Here is a 19,456-nt window from a genome sequence, read left to right as displayed (position 1 = left end):
GAAAACTTTCATGTTTATGAATAAAATAAATTGTGTACTGTGCAAATATCTTTCTCTTTGTTGGAATATTGCTGGATGATGTAATCAAGAATAAGTATTGGATCTAGGCATATCATAAGGCAGTATAAGGGAAGCAAAAATTACTTCTGATGAATAATATCTGGGAATCCAAATGTTTACTCTTTCTGGTGTTTTTAAAGAAATATTATGGAGAGATATAAAAGTCGATCATATTATAAAGTGGCCTTTAAAATGGTCTACTAAATAATATTTCTGCCTACTCAGTCTCTATGTAGAAACAGGTCAGAGAGTGTCAGGACTAGTAGTATCTGAATAAATCAGTAGTGAAAGTGTGTGTGTGTGTGTGTGTGTGTGTGTGTGTACAGATGCAGAGGGGGTGAAAATATGAATTGCTTTTAAAACACAACTTGAATTCAAAAGTGGGTACAGGAATGGTGTTTGTGGCTGGAACAGTAGAAATTCTGGATCTGGAAAGGACCTGTATCTTACACGGCATCCACATGTGGTAATTATAATAGCTAACACACTTCTGTCGTGATTTCTCTGTGCTAGGCCCTACCCTAAATGCTTTATTCCGGCTCATTCATTTAATCCTCACAACACAGGTTTCCAATAAGTGATGAATGAGTAGAAAATATGAGAGATGTTATTTTCACTAACATCTCAGAGAAAGACCGGAAATGTGTCCAGTAACATACCAACTCTTCCTTGCAGAGCTTGAAAACATGATCATAAAGAACACTCACAAAACTCCAGTGATAGGAAGAAAACAATATTCATTTGGGTAAATTCTTAGGAATACATCTTAATGTGAAGTTAGTTTAGGTCATTAAGTATGATAATTACTTTAGATAGTGTTACTCAAGGTAAACTGCCAGCGAAGATTATGTAGATCCCTACAATTACTCCAAACCTTGTGTGTTTTGTTGTAACTATTTCTTGAAATAAATTCATTCTAAAGATTAGTTGGGAAATTTTTCAGTTAAATAAATTTCAAATGTTGGTGGCAGTATTTGTTTTTTGTTTTTTAACTCTTGGATTTCTCAGCAATCCTAAGCTAATAATAATGCATTGTGAAACATAAACTATTCCATTTCCATTACACGTCCAGTAATATACCTACTCTTCCTTGTAGAGCTTGAAAATGTGAGCATAAAGAAATCTTTTGTGGGGAGAGAAGGAAAGAGAAGCTTCTACTACTTTATCACCACTTTAAGGAATTTTACCATTTCAACAAAGTATTTACTTCCTGATGTCAGAGATTCCAGGCACTCAAATTCATTGCATTTATGTTCAAAACAGAGTTCATATATTAACTAGTATATTTATAAATGCCAATCATTAGACTAATAAATCAAAGATTATCAAATGCCTTTCAATATGAGACTTAAATCTTTTAGATAGTGCTTGTTTATAGCTAATTGTAACATTCCTTTTTCTTCCAAAAGAGAAAACAAAAAAAATAAAATAAGAGAAAAAAGAGAAAACAAAACAAATTACTATATAATTAATACCCAGATTTTATGAAACTATGATTAATTTTGCTTATGTTCATTTTATGGCATTTAAGAATCTGATTTTAATAATCCCCTGTATTACGTATTTAATAGTGTTTGCCATTCAATCATTTGCCTAATGGTAGTTTATTGCAGTTGTGATCCATAAGTACTGTATTTCTAGGAATATAGGTTGATTGATCCAGGAAAAAATTAAGCAGGAATATATTAATATATCAAATATTAAAAATATTTAATAAATATAAGAGATGCCTTTAAATTGTGTTCTTCATTGTGAAATATATTGGTATTAAGATAAAAATGTATAAAATGTGTTAATTTCCCCTTTAGCTTAATTATTGTTTAGTTTTATTCAGGTAGTGACTGTATATAGTCCCAACTTCAAACATTTTTCTTATATTTTGAACAGTTTCTGTTATAAATGGTGGTTAGGATCACAAGATAATTCACAGCCTCATTTTAATCTGAAATTTAATGAAATAGGATACTGATAGTAATTTAAATAGGCATTGAGTCAAGCCTAGAAAAATTTGGAATAAATGAAACTTGTCTTTGCCATATCGTGCCCTTTTTGTGTATTTTTTACTCAGATATGAGTTACTGCCTCTCTGGGATTCTGTGTTAGCCTTGTCGACCTCAGGTTTAAACATGGGTGCCTGTACCCAGGTTTGTCCGCTGACTTCCAATCCCTATATAGTTCATTTGCCTCTTAAAGACCCACTGCCCCTAGATTAGGCACAGGTCTCTATTCTTTTAAGAGTATTGTGACTGGCTGGGTCAGATCAGTGGATTTCAGACTCTTCCTTTATGGAAACAAATTCCATAACTTCTCCCATTCTGATACCTTGGCTGAGGTGTACTGTCAATAAAGTTTACTCATAATACTATTATCCCAATCTATGGAAAACATTTTTAAACTTTCTTAAACATGGCATCTGCTCTAATATAAAGACGTGTTCAGTTAAGACTAAATTATGTATGCATTTACTGAGTTTAATATAACATTATTTCATGCTGCCCTGCAAAAAATACAGGGGCGGGGGGGGGGGATAAAAGTCGTGTTTTTTTTTTTTAAGTATGTTTGATTTATTTTTATATCATAGGTAACACCTGTTTCAATTACATTTTGGGTAGTAGATGTTACATTTGGAATAGGATATGTCTGATTCCCTGGCCCTAACAATCTGACATAGCAGATACTCCATAAGTGTTTATAAAATAGAACTGAATTCTTAAGAGTGAAAATATTTTTTTTCTTTTTAAATACTCCTTGTGGTTCTTAGCCTAACAGCCATGTAATTCTGGTGTCTGCACCTATAAGCTAGCATAGATGAATAGATTGTGGCATATGAAGGCTGGATCCACGTGTATTCTACTAGATTCAGAGCTCTGCAGCTTAATGCTTTCCATACAGTGAGTTCTTAGGAAGGATGACCAGTTGATGGATGCTGGAGAGAAGAGTCCTATGAGACTTGAATAAATGTCTAGTGAGTAAAAATTCATTAGACAGTTTTATCCTCACTTGACAAATTTAAGTTAATTTTAAAAAATCACACTGTGACACATGCCAACTGGAGTCAGGTCTATAAAAAATAATCAATAGAAATCAATTTATTCTATAATTATATATATCGATTTATGCCTTTTAAAATCACTGAGCTGTTAAGTAATGTTTCCCCAGTTGACTTCTGTAGTGAGTGACTGAATTAAATGGAAATGTAGCTAGGATGATGAAGGATGTTTATCCTGGTTTTGGACATATTATTTTAATATCTGATATCTATCACTTAACTAAACATGCAAAATCATAATCATTAGTACATCTTGGCAGATTTCTGTCTTCAAATTGTTCCCGAAGAAATCCTGCAAATATTTCACTGTTCTACGTTGTGAATAAATATATATAAATTCTCAGTTTAGTTATTCAGCTATCTATTCCTTGTAGGGGAATTGTTATTCTCCTAAATTTTATCTAAATATTTCATAGCATCTTCAATTATCAAGTTTTTAAAAAACAACACTCTTAGTGAGGTATCTCATGTTTGCAATGATTTCACACGTTTGAGTAAACATCTCACTTCTCTGAGCTCCTCCAACATATGTGCTTTTTGTCCATTTATTTGGCATCTAATCATATACCTCCTAATAACTTTAAGTGCTTTCTTTGTATACTTGTCTCTTATGAAGTCAAAAATATTTCTGTACAGACTGTATTTAATATTATTAAGTATTTTTAAATATCATAGTCTGTTTATTGAGTCAGATCAGAATAATTGTGGGATATAAATATTTTGCCTCTTTGTTTGGAACTTTGAGGTATTAAAATTCATTGGTCTTTGTCATAAAACTGAATCACCTCCCTTGGGAAACTTATTCTAATCTGTGGAATGGTGTCTTATTTTCAGAAGGGAGGGATGAAGGTCAAAGGAGAGAAGGGAAAGTTGCTAAGATTACTCTTACAAAATTTTACATTAACATTCCTTATTATTATTCAACAGCTAACTAGGATCAATATGTAGGGAGGAAATGGAGAATGTTACCAGTATTGCATGTCAGTGTATATTTTGAAGTGCCGTGTATATTACTAGCCAATAACATAATAAGTGGGATAGGATAAATAGTGCCCGTTTTTAATTCACAAGAACTGGTAATAACTTATAAGAGTGTAAGATTCTTATGGCAGTGGTTTTCTTAGTGTCTCATTCACTGACTAGCACATAGAGGAAAAAGTCTCAGTAAATATTTGTTGAATGGACAACTATATGGATGTTTTCTTTTTAAGATTTATTTATTTGAGAGAGAGAGAGCAGGGGGTGGGACAGAGAGAAAGGGAGAGAGAGAATTCTTTTTTGTTTAAGCTATTTCTTGCTATAAAATTGTGTTCATCTGCTTGCTGAGGGCTGAGCCCTGAGCCTGAGCCCTGAGCCCAATGCAGAGCTTAATCCCAGGACCTTGAGATCATGACCCGAGCCAAAGTCAAGAGTCAGTTGTTTAACCAATTGAGCCACCCAGGCATCCTGTGGATAATTTTTCAATTTATTTTCTGTTTCATAGGGGAATGGTAGAAGCACTTGAGGGATACTTAGTGAATCTGTTCCGTAGAAGTTCTTTTATTTAGGGTGTGAACATGAACAAATAGAAAATTGATATATATGTGTATGTATAGATAGGTAAATGTTGTCCATAACTTTCTCAATTTTAAGTTCTTTGAAGGCATTCTTTTCTGTTTTCATAGAGCCTAACATAGTTATTTGTATAACAATATATTTTGTCAATCCTAAGATGCTCTTTTTTTTTTGAGAGACAGAGAGGGCCTGCGAGCAGTGGAGGGGGTGAAGGAAGGGGGGCACAGAGCGGGAAGGAGAGAGAATCTTAAGCAGGCTCCATGCCTAGTGCCCCATGCAGGGCTGATCTCAGGATCCTGAGATCATGACCTGAGCCAAAATCAAGAGTCAGCCACTTAACTGAGCCACCCATGTGCCCCTTTTCTTTACTTTTCAGTAGTATGTGGGGATATAAGAACCTCATCTCTCTTTTTTTTGTTTAAGCTGTTTCTTGTTATAAAGTTGTGTTTATGGTGGCTAACAAACAACAGTAGACTAATTTGCTCAGTGGTGTGTACTTTGACAGTTGTCACTCACTGAATTAAGCATTGGATTTAGTATTAAGGTTTATTGAATGTCCATAAGCTTTAAAAATTTATTTTGTGACTTTTGATAAATAGAACACTATTTAGTAATTTGTGAACTTAAAAATTAAAGATTTCTTAGTACTTTTGGGTAAATGGTATGGAGTAGAGTATAATAACATTTTTCAATGTTTTAAGAGTTCTTGATTCAAATTGTAATCCTCTTTCTCCTGCTCCTTCCATAGCTTCCTGCAGATTTCACAAAACTGCACCTTACTGATAGTCTCCACCCACAGGTGACACACGTTTCTTCTAGCCATTCAGGATGTAGTATCACTAGTGATTCTGGAAGCAGCAGTCTTTCTGATATCTACCAGGTAAGAAGGTGTTTTCTTTGTCATTTGCTTCATTTTTATGTATTCTAAGGATTTTTTTTATTCTTTTATTCTTAATTGTTAGGATCTATAAAGTAAATATATATGTGTATATATTATATGTACATACAGGTACATAAAATGCTAATGTTATAGTAGATTTGTTTCAGGAAGTAGAACTACTGTCTAATTGTATTTGCCTCTGCTGTTACAAATTATCAGAATTTTAAATATTTAAAGTTTTAAATTTAAAGTTTGACTTTAAATATTTAAATTTGACTATAGACATATTAGGTTTATGATTATTTCTGGACTAGAACTCCAGGGGAAAACTGCAGAATTATGCTAAATAGTAAGTTTTTCTTATTAAAATCTTGTGATTATTATAATTAGATCATTGGATTATTTTTCTTGCATTTTTAATTATGTATAGATTTAGTAATGTATATAAAATAAATTTTTATGATACTGATGGAGAGAAAAGAAATGAGAACTATGGAATTCCAAATATGTTTTAAAAGCCAAATAATTTTAATTGTAAAGGGAGAGTTCATTGGCTTAGACTATGCATATTTAGGAAAGGTGATTAAAGTAATGCAAAAAAGGCCCGTTTGTGAAGAGGTCTTTAAATAAATACTAATATGGGATTTTGGATGGCTTCAAATGAAAAGAGCATAGTACTCATTTTACAAGGCATAATTCTTGACTTCTTTGGAATTGTGATAGGAGATGACCATAGAAGTACCTGTCCTTAGAAACATTATAGTGTTTCAGGATCACTGAAATATTCAGGCAGTGCTAAGTTTCTATTAAAAAAAAAAATAGTAAAAGTAACTAAACAATTAGAATGCCATCAGGGCAAAACATACTTAAGTTCTAAATTTAGTAGATCTTAGAGAATTAGTTTTAAGAAAGTAATAGGTACACAACTTTGTAGAGAGCTTACTGACTAATGATCAGTAGACACAAATTAATTATTTGCAGATTCTTGTCTTATTAAGAATTTTTATTATTTTGCAATAAGAAGTAATATCTGGTTCTTTAACTTTAAAAATTTCTACTTGATAGAGTATCAAATGCAAAGATAGATACCTCGCAGTAAGTGTTAACTTACAAGGCAACTTTTAGGAAGTAATCCCATTTTCAAATGTTAGAGGAGGAGAAGGTGGTGGATAAAGGCAAGGTAACTTTGCTCTCCTCCCTCCACTTGGCAGTACTGCCTATTTTCAAAAGTTGATTTTTTAAAACATTTACTCGAGTATCCCTTATGCTAAAACAATGAATGGTATTACTAAAAATTGTGCTTTATAGTAACTGAAATGTCATGATAGAGCCCTGTCTTCTAAACTTTGAGATGACTATACCCTTTAAAGATCTGCTGTGGAAACACAGCTTGAGGTTATAGTATATATAGACCTGAATGGAGCTCCTAGAAGGCAAATTTATAAGAATGAAATAAGTTGTTCAAATAACTTAACTGTGGAGTATTCAGAAGGAAATTCTAGCTTTATGTGTTTAACCCTTGAGTAAGCTAGGATAAGTTCATGAGGAAATTCTTGGTGATACAGAATGTCTGAGAATCCAGGCTGTGGGTGAGAACTCCAAATTGCTCTGATGTGGTCTGCCTGCAGCCTGACTTCATCTTGAGATATAGATGGAATAGAGGGTCCCTGTGTATTTTGATTTATTTTAGTTGAGTTTCAAGGCTATTCATTTCAAATTTGATGGCAAGCATATAGCCTGTTAAGTTTATAACCTTCATAAGGAAAAATCCATAGGAGTATCTAAGGATTTGTTACTAGCTATACAAAACTTAAAATTTAATAGAGATTCCCAATAGACCATTTCCATTATCTTTAAATCAGAAACTCTTAAGTTGAGAAGAAACCTGACAGATGCACCTGGCTCAGTGACCAATCTTTTATTTGAATCCTCTACTACTTTCCTTTTTATTTTGTTTTATTTATTTTTTAATGTTTCAAGTTTTTATTTAAATTCTGGTTAGTTAACATAGAGTGTAACATTAGTTTCAGGGGCAGAATTTAGTGATTCATCAGTTGCATATACACCCAATGCTCATTACATCAAGTGCTTTCCTTAATCACCATCACGCATTTACCCTATCCCCCACCCACCTCCCCTCCTGCAGCCCGCAGCCTGTTCTCTATAGTCAGCAGTCTCTCTTAGGGTTTGCCTCCCTCTATTTTTTTTTCTTATAAATTTCCCCAATGTTTATCTGTTTTGTTTCCTAAATTCCACATATGAGTGAAATCATGTGGTATTTGTCTTTCTCTAACTGACTTAATCTGCTATCAGTGAAGTATCCAGTTTTTTCTCGAACATTTCTAGGGATGGTCAACTATCTGCCATGGTAGTCTATTTTATCTTTTTTTTTTTTTTCTATTTTATCTTTATATAATTTCTGGGATACAATTTAAGGGAACTTTCTCCTAAGTCAAAAAGTTGTCATTTTGAAGAAAGTATAGATGCTAGGAGATGGGCCTGGAGAGGTTGAAATGCATGCTATGTACCAGATAGAAAAGGGTAGAATAGTCTTTCTGAGAGGAGGAGAGGAACACAAGAGCGAAATGGAATAACTAGCTTTAAGATGAGAAACCTTCCTCTGTTTTAACAGGTACATATTTATCATGGTGGGTTTGGAGTGGGGAGTTTGGGAGTTGAGGGCGTTATTCTCTGGTGGCTTTTTTTCTCTCTGAATAGGTGAGTTCATTTGTTAAGAGTGAGAGGGTGGGCAGGTTGGGAATTTGAAAGAGAAGTTTGAAATAGAAGTTTCAGGGAGTAGGAGAGCAAATTGATTGGAGTCATGGAAGCTCAATTGAGATGGTGCCCTCAAATTCAGAGTGATTTTCCTCTGCCCTCTTAAGTATTTTTTTTTTTTTTCTACAGCAAGCACAAAGAAAGCAAAGACTTGGCTTCACCCAGTCCCAGAGTTTTGTTAAATGAGTGTAACACAAAGACGGATGAAGCAACATGCCAGCCTCTTTTTAACGGCTGAGCTTTGTTTTTGCATGCCTTCTGCCTGGAATGTTTTCTCCTAGGTTGATCCTTTTCTGCCTTCATTTTTAAGTACCATCTTCTCAGAAAGTTCTTTCCTTAATTACTTTCTGAAAAGTAGGTCCTAACATTTTGGTTCCTTTCCTGGTGAGTCCTTTTGTTTAGACTTTGATTGAAATGACTATTGCTTTCTCTGTTCTGTCTGCTTACTAAAATGACAGCTTCAAGAAGATAGAGAACTTCTCTGTCTCATCTCTATTTTCTCTCTAGAGCCAGAAAGTTGTGGGCATTCGGTAAAGGTGTATTGAATGAATGTGACTGAAATGCTAAGCTGAAATAAGCTGGAGGAGTGAAAGCTAGACATAGAAGGTAGTAGAGTCTTGAGGACTGAAGGTATGCATGAGTTGTAAAGGGCTTATCTGGGGAACAGATGGAAGCAGTTGAGAGCAGGAGTTTGTTGGCAGTAGAAAACAGAATGCTTAAGTCGGTGATATGAGACAGTGCAGTTCTAGCCTTGATAAGATCCTGTCTACATAGTGTGATTCTCAGAGCAGTAGCTTGGTGGACTGGAAACTGTTGTTTAAAAATAGATCAATAGAACAGAGAGTTCAAGTAAAATGGAATTCATATGTAAGGACGTAATATGTAATAGAGGAATCCTCACAAATCAATGAAGAATACAATAGATTATTCAATAAATCATCTTTAGGGTGAGGGGAGTCACTTTTAGTCTCAATTTATTATTTTAAAAAGATCTGTCTGTCTGTCTGTCTGTCTGTCTGTCTACCTACCTATATGAGAGGGAGAGAGAGCAGCACAAGCACGAGGAGGGGCAAAGGGACCAGGAGAAGCAGAGAATCTATTGGTCTCCTGACTGAGATCATGACCTGAGGTGAAACCAAGAGTCAAACACTTAACCAGCTGAGCCATCCCGGCGCCCTGTACTCTCACTTTATATGATATTTAAGATTAAGTTCCAGATAAACTCAAGAGTTAGCAAACTCTTAATCGTATATTAATAATAAATAATAATAATAATCAAAAGGACATTTGAGACAGAAGTTTAAAGTCAGAATACAGGGATCCCTGGGTGGCACAGCGGTTTAGCGCCTGCGTTTGGCCCAGGGCGCGATCCTAGAGACCCGGGATCGAGTCCCACGTCGGGCTCCCGGTGCATGGAGCCTGCTTCTCCCTCTGCCTATGTCTCTGCCTCTCTCTCTCTCTCTGTGACTATCATAAATAAATAAATAAAAATCTAAAATAATAATAATAATAAAGTCAGAATACAACTCACTTATATTGAGAAAAATACAGTTCACTATGTAACAATATTCAAAGGACAAGAGTAGGTAATTTGCAAAAAAAGTACATGTAGATATCTGTATCTTAGATAAAATATTTCAAAACATTTTAGTAATTGCGCATGTGGGATTAAATACAATTTACTGTCAAATTAGCACCAACTTTTTTTTTTACTTATAATAAATATTTACACATAGACATTCTTACACCTGTTAACACTTATAATTTTGGAAAGAAACCTAACAATTTATACTAAGAAGTATAAAAGTGTTCCTGTTTAGGCATACATATATTTTTAAAGTCTGTATTGAAGTAAAAAAAAAAACTGATGTGTAAAATTAGGAACAGTACAACTTATACAAACTAGCCTTATGGCAAGCATTATATTTATTTTGAAATTTTTCTTTTCTTTTCTTTTTCTTTTCCTTTCTTTTCTAAGATTTTATTTATTTATTCATGAGAGACACAGAGAGAGGCAGAGGGAGAAGCAGGCTCCCTGCAAGGAGCCTGATGTGGGACTCAATCTCAGGATCCCGGGATCACAACCTGAGCCAAAGGCAGACACTCAACTATTGAGCCACCCAGGTGTCCTTCGAAATATATTTTCGTCATTCTACATATATATGGTTTTGTAGGTAGTTCCTACTTACTTATTGTTTCTGTTAAATTATCGTCAGCATTAGCATTCAATATAACCTACAAGCCTAAATTTATATCAAGTCTGACTTAGGTGCTGACTTAGGTTAAATATGTATGTTCTGACTTAGTGTTAAATATGTATGTTCAAAATTCTGCACAAAATTTATTTATATTAAGAACACTTATTAAGCAACTCCTCTAAACATAGGGGTATGCATGGTATATTTAATAAGCAAATACTTTTTCGTAAATGATTTTTAAGTACTTGGTAAAACATTGTAGTAATTTTTATTTTAGTTAAATTAATGCTTCACTGGAGCTTTACGGCATTCTTCTGTTCATTTTCTTGATATACTTTGAAAATGCAAAATAATCTTTTAAGAAATGTACTCACAATATCATATATGTAGTCCCTTTTGATTTCAGTAAATCCATAAAGCTTTGGCATTTATCTGAAGATGTTACAGTTTTTGGGGTGCCTAGGTGGCTCAGTCATTTGGGCATCAGCTTTTGGCTCAGGTCTTGATCTTAGGGTCCTGGGATCAAGCCCCGTGTGGGGCTCCCCGCTCAGTGGGGAGTCCACTGCTTCTCCCTCTGACCCTTCCACCTTGCTTGTGCTCACTCTCTTTCTCTCTCTCAAATAAATAAAATCTTTTTAAAAAATGAAAATATTACTAGTTTTTCTTGAGAATATTACTATTCTATAATGAATAGATATAATGTCCATCTAAACCTGTAATTTAGGACAAGAGTTATTTACCTACCTGAATTATGTAAATCTTTCTTCTTGTTCCTGAGACAAATATAATCAGATACTTTTTAAGTATAAAGTGCTTTTGTGCTTATCTTTATTTAGAATAAAAGAGTTTAAAGACTAGCATTAGGGGATCCCTGGGTGGCGCAGCGGTTTAGCGCCTGCCTTTGGCCCAGGGCGCGATCCTGGAGACCCGGGATCGAATCCCACGTCGGGCTCTCGGTGCGTGGAGCCTGCTTCTCCCTCTACCTATGTCTCTGCCTCTCTCTCTCTCACACTGTGTGCCTATCATAAATAAATAAAATTAAAAAAAAACTTAAAAAAAAACTAGCATTAATCTTAGTAATATTATAGTTTGGAGGAAGCTAGAAATTAGCAAGCATTTTATTTATGTTTATATACAAATACATATATTTAAGATTTTATGTTTTATGACTTAGCAAAGCAGAAAACACTGCTTTATTATATTTTAGCTATTTGGTATAGTTGAATTTAGTATTTAGTATTAGTATTTAGTAATTATTAGTATTTAGTATTTTAGTATTTAGTATTTAGTGTAGTTACATTGTTACATTAGTTTCAGGTGTATAACATAGTGATTCCACAAGTCAGTGAGTGATGCTTAGTCACTACTAGTGTAGCTACCATGTCACCATACAGTGTTATTACAGTACTAGTGACTATATTCCCTATGCTGTCCCTGTGTATCTTTTATTTTCCTAAACTATTCATTCTGTAACCAGAAGCTTGTATCTCCCACTCCCCTTTACCCATTCTGCCCATCTTCCCAACCTCCTTCTCTCTCTGGCAGTCATCGGTTTGTTCTCTGTATTTATGCTTTTTGTTTATTTGTTTTGTTTTTTAGATCCATGTATAAGCGAAATCATGTGGTATTTGTCTTTCTTTGAATTATTTCATTTAGCATAATATCCTATAGGTCCATCCATATTGTCATGAATGGCAAGGCAAGATCCATTCCTTTTTATGGCTGAGTAATATTGCTGTGTGTGTGTCTGTGTGTCTATGTGTCTGCGCCACAACTTCTTTATCCATTCATCTATTGATATACACTTGGGTTACTTCCATTTCTTGGCTATTGTAAATAATGCTGCAATAAACATAGGGGTGTATGTATCCTTTTGAATTAGTGTTTCCATTTTCTTTGGGTAAACACCCAGTAGTAGAATTATTGGATCTTGTAGCACTTCTATTTAATTTGTTAAGGAACCCCCATACTGTTTTTCACAGTGACTGCACCAATTTACATTCCCACCAACATTCCTTCTCCACATCCTCACTGAGCACTTGTTATTTTTTGTCTTTGTGAGTCTAGCCATCTGACAGGTGTGAGATGATATCTCATTGTTATTTTGATTTGCATTTCCCCTGATGATTAATGATTTAACTATTTTCTTTATGAAGACAGTTGATGGAGAAAACTTGGGCCAAGTATTATAGTGCAGAGTATTTAGTAGTTGGTATTGGTCAGACCTGATTTTAAGTCCCGGCACTATTACTAGGTTTGGTTTTATTTACATTGAATAATTTATTTGATTTTCCTAGTGTTTTCTTATCTGAAAAGTAGGAGTAATTTTAATTTTCTGAATTGATGTGAAGATTAATTATTAGGTATTAAAAGCATCAAATGTCATGCTAGCTACATGGTAGTCATTCGGTGTAGGATCACTGTTTTTATAATTATTGTATGAGCCATTTGGCCAGAATTTAATGGTTGCAATTAGCCTGAGACATTTTTTTTACAGTAAGTAAGAGGTTGCAGGATTTAACAGAGTTCTGTTTTTTTTTGGCACAATCTGCCAATAAAAATTGTGTGCAAGCTTCATTACTGGGATGGGAAGAGGTAAAGCTCTGCCAGTGCTGATATAAAAAAAAATGTCCCTTTAAGGAAGGGACTGACTTTTTTTTTTTTTTTTAAGATTTTACTTTATTTTTTAATTTCTTTGAGAGAGAGAGCACAAGTTGGGTGATGGCAGGGCCTGGGGAGGGGTAGGAGCAGACTTCCTGCTGAGCAGAGAGCCTGACACACTTGGGGCTCAATCCCAGAATCATGACTTGGCCTCCCAGGTGCCCTAGGAAGGGACTGACTTTTGAAGTAACCTATAATGAGCTTTCTTCCTCCTTATTTGAGCCAAGAACAATCCTATGAGTGGGAAGTTGTAAGTCTAGTTTACTGATAAAACTAGGTTCATAGAATTTTAGTAATTTTGCTAAAGTCACGTTATAAATGGTAGAGCTGAGATTTGAATAACTAAACTCTGAGTTTGTTCATTTAGCAAATGTAAATTCTGTAACTCCTAAGGTTTTAGGCACTCCTAAGCTTAGTACACTTCTCCTATAGACCATTAAACTTTTAACTCCAGTCTCCAAATGTTTCATTGTTCATGAAGCAGTAGTATTATGGAATTAGTAGACTCCTAAAAAATTGTTTATCAAATTCTATTTAAAAAGTATTATTAAAAAGGAATTCTGTTGGGGCCTCTGGCTGGCTCACTCAGTACAGCATGCAACTCTTAATCTCAGGGTCATGAGTTTGAGCTCTCTCTTGGGCCTACGGCTTACTTAAGGAAAAAAAAATTAAAAGGGGAATTCCGTAGTATTTTAAAATATAATGGATATTTATTTTAAAAAAATAAGTTACTGGTTTAGTGAATGTTATTTCATGAATAATTTGTTTAAGAATGGAATACACATAATAGAAAACAACAATGATCATTTACACAAATGTGGTGGAGGGTTCAGTTTTGGAGAGATTAATCCAGTTCCCATTTAAAAGTCTTTTTGCAGGGCACCTGGGTGGCTTAGTGGTTAAGCATCTGCCTTTGGCTCAGATCATGATCTTAGGATCAAGTCCTGCATCAGGCTCCCTGCGGAAAGCCTGCTTCTCCCTCTGTGTCTCTGCCTCTGTGTCTCTTATGAATAAATAAATAAAATCTTAAAAAAAAAATCTTTTTGTTCTGGGATGCCTGGCAGGCTCCATCAATAAAGCATGTGACTCTTGATGTCAGAGTCCTGAGTTCAAACCCCATGTTGGATGTAGAACTTACTTTGAAAAAAAAAAAAAAAGGTATTTTTATTCTATTTAAGATTTACATATAATTCATTTAAATGACAGTAATAATTTCCTTGGGATGGTATGAAATATTTTTTTAATCTCTTACTCTATGTTAGATGTTTAAAAATTAAACAAAAAATGTAAGTTATAGAACTATGTTACTTAGTTTTTTTTGTTCTTGTTTTTTATTTCTGTCTCCAGTAGTGTCCCTTCTTCACTCCACGCTAATATTAAAGAATATATAGAGAGAGGACTGATTGTATATTTGAAAATAGAAGGTGATGAATAATAATCTTCAATGTTAAACAAAACTGGGGTGAAAATGTAAACATAGGAAGCGTTAGCAAATTGTCACATTTCTGGCTTTCAAAAAAAAGGTGGTGGTAATAACAGGTTGGCCTAATTTCTCTGTTTACAGTCTTGGCATTACTACATCATATCAAATTCTACTTCAGTTTCATTCTACGATCTAGAGCCAATTCTATGAATCCTAAATTTAAATTAGGAGATATGTTTCTGATTGTGCCACAATTAATTCTCTAGTCCTACTGTTCTCCCACCATCAGTAATATTTATTAAGGTCATTATTTCGAGGGATCCCTGGGTGGCGCAGCGGTTTAGCGCCTGCCTTTGGCCCAGGGCGCGATCCTGGAGACCCGGGATCGAATCCCACGTCGGGCTCCCGGTGCATGGAGCCTGCTTCTCCCTCTGCCTGTGTCTCTGCCTCTCTCTCTCTCTCTGTGACTATCATAAATAAATAAAATTTAAAAAAAAAAAAAAAGATGAATGTCTTATTAAAAAAAAAAAGTCATTATTTCGAGCTTTTGTAGACATTAGGTTTTCTATTTTTGATTATCCTGTCTTCAGTATTTTCCCTGCTTGTTTATTATTAAAAATTTATTATTTATTTTCTACCATTTATATGTTTTAGTTCAGGAAATTGTACCCAAAGAACTGAAAATGTAAATAAAATCAATTTTTTTAACTTCAAAAAATATTAACACCCTACTTGTATTGCTTCAAAAGGTAGGATTAAATTCATATTCAGCAGTAGAAACCAACGCTTGAGGAAAGTGAAACTTTGTTGATAAGAAAATAAAGTTTTTCTTTTAATATTGATGTAAGCTAAATTACGGAAAAAGTATAGATCCTTATATATGCCACATTCATATGTAAGTATGTTATAAAGAGAGTAGGTTTGGTTAATGAGATTGTCAGAATTCCTGGGTTCTAATCTTGATTCCACAATTTATCAGCAACATAACTTTGGAAAAATAATTTCTCTTTATCTGAATGTTTGAAGAATAATAAAAGTCAATAATAGCACATATTTCATAGGATTCTTTTGAGTATTAAATGAGCTAATATATATGAAACAGAGCAGTTCCTGGCACGTTGTAAGAATTTGGTTTTAGATGTTGATGGTGAGGATGATAATCAGGTTCAACATTTTAGGTTTTTATCTTTCATTTTTAATGTGTTTTTGCCTATTCTTAAAAACAAGATGTTTTTAAAAAACACATGGACTGAGAGTTATTCAAAAGTAGTAAACGTCATAATAACATGTTTTCTACAAAGTTAATGGTTTTACAACAAACTGTTTTCAAGAATTTATATTTTATCTGGCAAAACATGTTTGTGATATTTAAGACACAGTTAATATTTAATTGAATTCATTCTTATGCTTAAACAGTGAATTCTGAGTTTATAATGTCAAGTAAGGCCGATATGATAACATTTATACATATTATTGAGATGATAATCACAGCAGGCCATAGAATGACCTAAATAGGATAACTATGCTAGCCTTGAGATAGCCCAACAGAAGAGATCATTTTGAAATCTGGGACTTTAGTGACTAAGAAAATATTCAGATACCAGATTATATCTTAAATACTTGAAATTTGATTAGTGATGCAGTCACCTGTGTTGATGAATGAAGAAAGAATGTGTTCCCTGTAGGTTTATGGTCTTTTAATATTTTTTGGTGATTTATAGTTGGAGAGTGGACATTGGGATAATCAAACTAAATGTTAATGTTTTATTCACATACTTAACAAGTTACCTTTGATTTATGACTCACTTTTCCATACAGACCATCTAATAGGAAAGAAGTTTTCAGTCTTCTTGGCATTAATCAGTCCACACCTATTCTTTTAGGGAAGGGATTCCTTAAAATCATTTGTCACCCTTAAGCTCTTAGCTTAAGCCATTCTCTTTGAAAAATGGAGTAAAAACAAACAATTTTTCTTTAGTCTGTTGTTTGAAGTAGATATGCCAACTCAGATAAAAGAAATCAGAATTATTGAGATAAGATCATTAATCCTAACTAGAAATTTAATAGTAGATAAAATCACTCCTATTTTGTTGAAATAATTCTTTTTACATTGTGCCTGGTACATTATTTCTTGATATTGAATATATGTTTAGTTATGGACAAATTAATAAACTAAAATTTTAATATTTCAAATTAGACTTGCTCTTATTTGCTTTGAATACAAAAGACTTACTTAAAACAATTTAAAAAATTGTTTTGGTGCCTTTTCAGGCCACAGAAAGTGAGGCTGGTGATATGGACCTGAGTGGGTTGCCAGAAACAGCAGTGGATTCTGAGGACGATGATGATGAAGAAGACATTGAGAGGGCATCAGATCCTCTGATGAGTAGAGATATTGTGAGAGACTGCCTAGAGAAGGATCCAATTGACAGGACGGATGATGACATTGGTAAGTTTGGGTGAGAAAATGAATCTAAGAGCAATTTAAGAAATTTAGGGTAAAATGGTCTCATAAAATAGAGCCCAAGAATAGTAGGCTTCAAAAAGTTATTAATTTATAAATTTCCCTAGCATAGACAGTAACATTTGTTGAAAAAAAAATCAATTGTATTCAGTTACTATGTTCTGGAATCTACAAATAATAAAACTTCCTAATAAAACCTTTCCACATGAGCCCCTTCTTAGCTTTCTTTATGACAAAAAAAAAAAAAAAAAGTCTTCCAAACAGTGTTATTTCTATTATTTTTCTTGTGAGCCCTATTCCTATTAAGCTCATGTTTTCTGTTTGTAAATGCTAGTCAATGACAACTGGTAAAATTGTCATGTAAATGACTTTGCTTCTACTCTAGTTCCATATGAAGATGGGACTGAGTGGAGGGAGATTATAAAATGTCACATTAGACTATAAGCTTTGGGGGGTTGAGACTTTAAGTGCACCCAAAGTTGGAAATCTAAGTGGCTTTGTATCTGTTTATTCCAACCTTGAAATTCCCTTTACCCACTTTCCTATCATAGCAAGAGTTGACTATATAACAATGGCTTAGTGTTTGAGTATGCCTTCTGCACTCTGGTTTCTTTCTTGGAATAACTAGGAGTCAGAGCAACTTCTGTTGAGTGTCTTCTCTCCTCAGGGGCCTGGAATCTGCAACCACCCTTGGCTGAACCCAGATTATCTGTCCTACCACTCTGCCAAGTCTTTGTGGCCCAATGTATAGTTAAAGACAAATTCAAAGGACTGGATCTATTGAAATCAGATATAGGACAGGAGGGCATAGTAATGAATGGCTAGTTGCATGTGTTTTGAGGGAAACAAACACTAAAAATCTTTTACCACTTATACTATATACATATGCTAGAAAACTAAGGATGGAAAACAAACTAGTATTAGATATTTAAAATATAATTTTAAAATTTGTAGGAATTGCTAAGTATTTCAGGTGAATATCACTTGTTGGTAATCATTCATTCATTCAGTTAATGCGATTGAGCCCCCTCGATGTACTGAACATGTTCCTAGGTCCTGGCAACTCCGTGGGGAGCAGGGCAGGTAAGGTCCTTGCTCTGTTGCAGTCTGAAGAATGAAGTGAGGATAGGGAGTAATGGAGGTTGGGGAATGAACTGAATAGGAGCCTGTTTTAGGAAGAAATGGCTAGTAATGGCCTTTTCAAGGGCTCGGACCTAAGGAAGTGAAAGTGGGAAGCGACTTGTGTCTGTGGCCCTCAGTAAACAATCTGTTCTGTGTTAATTCTTTCTGAATAATCTGCTGGAAGAAGGGACTTAATGACTTCCCAGATATCTATCCCTGACTCCAACCCGTTTTCTTCTCTATTGCCTCCATTCCCATTGCAAAGGGGCTGGCAGTTCGTTCACAAGGTTTGAGGGTTCTGCAGCATAAATTAGAATGGTTCTACTTAACCTGCTGAAAACTCTGAGTTTCACTCTCTGGTGTCTGATACCCCATCCACCTGCATTTGGTTTTTAGTGTCCACAGTTGTACTTCACTGTCCTATTTTCTTCATCCTTGAGGATTTCTTTTCAAAAATCTTTTTATTGTAGTTTTAAAGAGCAAGTGAAATTGGAAATGTGTTCAGTTTGCCACCTTACTCCAGAATCCTTGTTCATTGGTTTTATTTTTTAAAATTAGATCAACATTGCTTATGAACAGATTGATGTGGAAATTATTCTTTTGTAAGTTAAAGTATCTTCTTTTTTGAATATGTTAATTTTAGTATAGTTATAGAAGAAAATAATGATATTAAAAATGTCATTCCTGGCAATTTAAAATTTTTACTTCATATCTAAGAAGCTTTTTTCCCCCACAGTTTCTGGAAAGCAAAAGTTTAGCTGATTCCTACAAAAGAATACAAAGCTGTCTGTCTTTTTCTTTTTTTTTTTTTTTTATGGGCTTGTTGATATAACCTCCAGTGAATAATATTTACTTGAATATCAATTCACTTGCAAGCAGCAATGATCCTGATGCTTGCTTCTATCAAATATACTTTTATTTAAAATAATAAACCATTATTATTAAAGATAAGGCCTAGTGAGTATTGTTTGTTCTACAATCTTATAAGATCTTATATTCTAACTCCTCAAAACAAAACCACATGTGAGAACTCTTTAGTTCTTTTGTTGTTACTCTTGTTAAATCTAATTCATCCTCCAGTATTTAATTATAACAGACACCTTTCATATCAACTACAAACTTCTGTAGAATTGGTGCTTTCTCTGGATGCCTCTTTTGCTAACTACCTTCCTCTAACCCCACAGTAAAGGGAAGGAATGGTGTGGGATGGGTAGAGGGATCTAAGTTGAATCAAATGATATTGCTAATATTTGATCTTATTTTTAAAACT

General features: G+C 34.1%; 1 protein-coding gene across 10 annotated transcripts in view; it reads left to right on the top strand.

Annotated features, from left to right (window-relative positions):
• Nucleotides 1-19,456, top strand: part of RAPGEF2 (Rap guanine nucleotide exchange factor 2) — a 241,234-nt gene that overhangs the window by 181,763 nt on the left and 40,015 nt on the right. For all 10 annotated transcript variants that reach the window (XM_055336318.1, XM_055336312.1, XM_055336314.1 and 7 more), the window contains 2 exons: nucleotides 5,412-5,543; nucleotides 16,872-17,049. In XM_055336318.1, coding sequence (XP_055192293.1) covers nucleotides 5,412-5,543; nucleotides 16,872-17,049 — 310 coding nt within the window. The remainder of the gene's footprint in view (nucleotides 1-5,411; nucleotides 5,544-16,871; nucleotides 17,050-19,456) is intronic.

The sequence above is a fragment of the Nyctereutes procyonoides genome, unplaced genomic scaffold (assembly GCF_905146905.1).
Source record: "Nyctereutes procyonoides isolate TBG_1078 unplaced genomic scaffold, NYPRO_anot_genome, whole genome shotgun sequence".
Classification (NCBI taxonomy): Eukaryota; Metazoa; Chordata; class Mammalia; order Carnivora; family Canidae; genus Nyctereutes; species Nyctereutes procyonoides.
This window is presented reverse-complemented; position numbering and strand designations above follow the sequence as displayed.